Source organism: Notolabrus celidotus, chromosome 16, assembly GCF_009762535.1.
Source record: "Notolabrus celidotus isolate fNotCel1 chromosome 16, fNotCel1.pri, whole genome shotgun sequence".
In the NCBI taxonomy this organism is placed as follows: domain Eukaryota; kingdom Metazoa; phylum Chordata; class Actinopteri; order Labriformes; family Labridae; genus Notolabrus; species Notolabrus celidotus.
Genome location: NC_048287.1, coordinates 30460010 through 30464259, shown reverse-complemented (window position 1 = coordinate 30464259; position 4250 = coordinate 30460010). Strand labels below are relative to the sequence as shown.

The 4250-nt window shown below is 38.2% G+C and overlaps 1 protein-coding gene across 2 annotated transcripts in view; it reads left to right on the top strand.

Annotated features, from left to right (window-relative positions):
* LOC117828161 overlaps positions 1 to 3732 on the top strand; it is a 17042-nt gene extending 13310 nt beyond the window's left edge. For both annotated transcript variants that reach the window (XM_034705167.1, XM_034705168.1), the window contains 2 exons: positions 1 to 94; positions 2230 to 3732. The exon at positions 1 to 94 is cut by the window's left edge and continues 74 nt beyond it. In XM_034705167.1, the coding sequence (XP_034561058.1) occupies positions 1 to 94; positions 2230 to 2400 (265 nt within the window). In that variant the 3' untranslated portion in view covers positions 2401 to 3732. The remainder of the gene's footprint in view (positions 95 to 2229) is intronic.
* The last annotated feature ends 518 nt before the right edge of the window (positions 3733 to 4250 follow it).

Here is a 4250-nt window from a genome sequence, read left to right as displayed (position 1 = left end):
CAAAGAAAACCTCAGTTTGTCCTCCCAGCATGCAGAGGGCGCCAGCTCTCACCTTTTGCAGGTCTCCAACCTGGTTAAGCATTCTCTTCAGCAGGTGAGATCGAGTTTGTTGCATTGATTTGTATTTTTAATTAAGTTTTAATACGTCTCCAAGTTTTGACCTCTCCCTCTGCAAAGTCGCCTGACTGGGCGATTAGCGCCACCAGGAACCAGCTTCTAACTATCACAACATCGGTGGAGAAAACAGGCGTTTGTTTACATTTTGATTTAAGTCTTTTAAAGATAAATCTAGTATTTAATAGTACAGTTAAAAAATAAAACAGTACATTTGTTGAAGGAAAGTTGAATCACTGTCTTGAATGTACTGTCTTGTGGTAACTGAAAGCGTATCATATTTGATACATCAGTTTTTGAGGCCTCTACATTATCAGGGGGATATATGTTTTCAGTAAAAGCCTGATGTATACAATCAGATACATGCAGTGCACAGATAATCCACCATGTGTGAGTAACTCATGCACCAGAAGGACGTCACTTGAGACATCCAAAATGTCAGCTGTGGATCAGAGACCCACTCGAGGTTTTTCAGGGATATTATTACCAATTTTGTTTGGATGAAAGAAACTTTCAAATTGTTACTGAAACTTCACGAGGAATAGTTACTAGATTGATGAAAGGTAAAATAATTAATATTTCATAACTTCATTTATAGTCAAACCGTGTTGAAAATGTATGTATCAAAATTAATACAGCAGGTAATTATTTGGAGATCTGTCAATCCTAATTTAATTAAATTTCTTACATTATTCCATAAAGCAACATACAGTCTTTTTATTATTTAACAACATGTTCAAATGACATAATTAGGTCGAAATTGAGATATTTATAACACATATTGTATTTCTATATATGAAACCCACAAACTGGTTGAATGTTGCCATGGCTCTCTAGTACATAATTGTCTTTTACTCATTGATTTCCCTAAGAATTGAACAATTCAGAGAAGAAATATACAATAAATTAGTTTTTTTTTGCTGCAGAATATGTTTGACGCTGTCGTGCAATATAGGAAAAAAAAATATTTCTAGGTTTGAAATTACTTTGGGAAAAAATTGAAGGAAACTCACATTTTAATAGGCTAAAAATTTGCAATAAAATGCCTGATGTATCAAATATGACCCAACTCATATATGAACATTTCTATTTAATTAGGGCCCGAGCACTGCCACACAGTGAACATTTCCATCATTAATCATGGTGAAAATCGCAAGATTTTCTGGGTCTCGCAAAAAAATCTCAAAAATGTGCTCACTAGCGCCCCCTAGAGTTTTCAAAAAACCCTCCCCATTGAGGTTATTTTGAGCTACATACTTGAAAATGAATACACATATTCATGGCATCAGGACGCACAAAAAAGTCTCCTGCACCCATATCCGAAACTCAACAGGAAGAGCGCCACCTAGCTTTGAAAATTCAAAATGGCGCCCAAAGAAGGGTGCGTACTTTTGAGAACTCCTCCTAGGGTTTTCTCCAATCAGTCCAAACTAGGCACATTCTATAGCAGACACATTGACGATTAAAAACTATTAAAGGAATTCTGTTCTTACTAAAGTTGTGGGCGTGGAAGACTTTCAGGCGGTGCATCAAATGCACATACAGCTTTGAATGTGAAGAATGACGCCCAAATAAGGGTGCAAACTTTTGAGAGCTCCTCCTAGGTTTTTTCTCTATGTCAGTCCCAACAAAGCACATTCTGTAGCAGACACATTGACAATACAAAATTATTAGAGACATTCTGTTCCAACAAAAATTGTGGGCGTGGCAGACTGTCAAATTTGGAGGTTTTCTTGGCAATCTGCCAAAAGCTTGGAACATTTGCACTACCGAAGGGACACAGGCGGTATATGCTCTCAGATCTTGCTGTCACATCATGTGGTGGCTTATATCAGGCGGTGGTTTACATGTGGCGGTGGCTCACATAGGCGGTGGCTGCAGGTGTGCGAGGGCCTGTTCATCGCCGCTTGAGGCTTTAATTTCTTTTTTTTTTAATTTGTCCGAAGGTCCAATAAACGCTCAATTTTCAAATAATTAGAATTTTCTGACATGTATTTGATGGTTCAGACTTTACAGTGTTAAATACATCATTGTAGTTTCAGTCTGCTTTGTTTTGATTTCCATGCTCCTGCCCGAACCTCCTAAACCTGAACTGTTCTTTCTTTCCATCCTCAGATCAGCATGGAGGTTCCTCCGTCACCCTCTGCCTCCCTTCCTGACGTCTCCTCAGCCTTTGAAGCGCTCCAGTACTCCGTCGAAATCTCTGAACGGCTACAAGTCTTTGGTCACTGGTACAAAAGAGTGTTACGGTTCCTCAAGACCAAATCATACTGCCTGAGGCATTAACCTTCTGCAGGAACGAACCCCAAGGAACCACTGACACGTCTTTAAGTAACGGACAGATTGCCTTGAAGTTTGGTTCTCACATCCGAACATCTGTCGACTGTTATGGCACATATTCTGGGGCATGATCCCCTGATGATGCACTCTACTGAACATGGGGAATTCCTTACAAGCATTTTCACTGTTTTGCTGAAATATTTAAAAAAACCTTTTGCATGAATGGCTCCACATGTTCTAAAGATGTTAATGCTCCTCAGAGGATGAACCTTGGGACTTTTCTGAAAGATACTTAGAATGAAATGGCTTAAATTCATGTTCCCAAGAGGATGAATCCCACTTTTGGTGACTTCCTGTTTCTATTTATGTAATAACTTATCTCATAACTTATCATTTTGTACAAGTGTTCATGCTCCACAGAGGTTGAACCCCACTTATTTAAGACTACACCAGTAGCTGTTTAACTTATATGGTAAAATATTTCATTACCTTTGATTGACAGGGTTCAAAATTTGGTACAGAGGTTCAAGTTCTCCAGAGGATGAAGTGTGGACTTTACCTCAGGCCACCAGTTTTTGGTTCAATCCAGTTCAGACATCCAAATTCTCTCTGTGACCTTGAATGTTACACCCAACATTTCCTACATGCTCCCCAGAGGATGAACCCTACTGAATGTGGAGACTGTTCCAGCAGCTGTTCAACTTATCTGGGGAAACGTTCCAACATCAGTTAAATGAAATTGCTTAATATTATCTTTGAAGTACTCATGTTCTCCAGAGGATGAACCCTTAGGTTGAATTCTTCCTTGTCCAATGGGAGGATGAACGATTGGTGCCTTTTCCTGTAGCTATCTAACTCATCTGGTGTCTTCAAATTTAAAGGGCTTATCATTAGATATGAGGATTCATGTGCCCCTGAGGATGGACCCGTCTTATTTGGTGACTCCTCAAGTAGCTATTTAACTTATTGGGGGGGATTCCTTCAACATCCCTGTAATGGAAATGGTTCCAAACTCGTATTGAACTGTATGCACTTGGCAACTCTAGACTCGTACCTGTAGCGCCACCATGAGGTCAGACATACAACACGTATACTTCTTGTTTTGCTTGTAGCATTTGAAATGTCCTGTACTGATGCACTGTGCAGAGGAAGTCCCATGTGTGACCTTTGACCTTACTTTGAGACTGTTACATTCACAGTGCCTGCTAAGTGTTCGGCCACGAGCTAAATGACGAGAAAGTGTTAAGTAACAGTTGATATTTTTCTACGGTTGTTTTTGTATTCTATTTATGAGCTTTTTTTATTTGTTATTTTTATGTATAGTGTGAGATGCAGGCATCTCGATTTTTCTACTATTTAATAATAATAATATTAATAATAATAATGTATTGTCATACTGTAGTGACCTTGATTGTTTTATTTATACATTTGTACATGAAGTCTTGAATAAAGTTTACACTTGAAACTTGAAACGAAGTTGTGACTTTTTTTATGCTGATGATCTGTGAATGTTCATATCGCATTTTAAACTACATTTAATTTAAATACAATTCAAAAAAACACAGGTGTGAATAACTTACTCCAGTTTAGAGCTGAAGGGAGTGAGCCAAGCTTTTTTCTTTTTGCATTTCATAAAAAGAATTTAGTCTTTTAAATATCATACAGAGGAAACTCAGACTTTTACCGAGGATTTGACATTTTTTCTTTTTGTTAAAGGTGACATATCATGCAAAATGGACTTTTTAATGGTTCTCTACCTGAAATATGTGTCCCTGTCTTCAAACCCCCCGAGAATGAAAAAAATCCCTCCTCCCCCTGTTCTGATTTCTACACCTTTCTGTAAATGTGTGAAACGA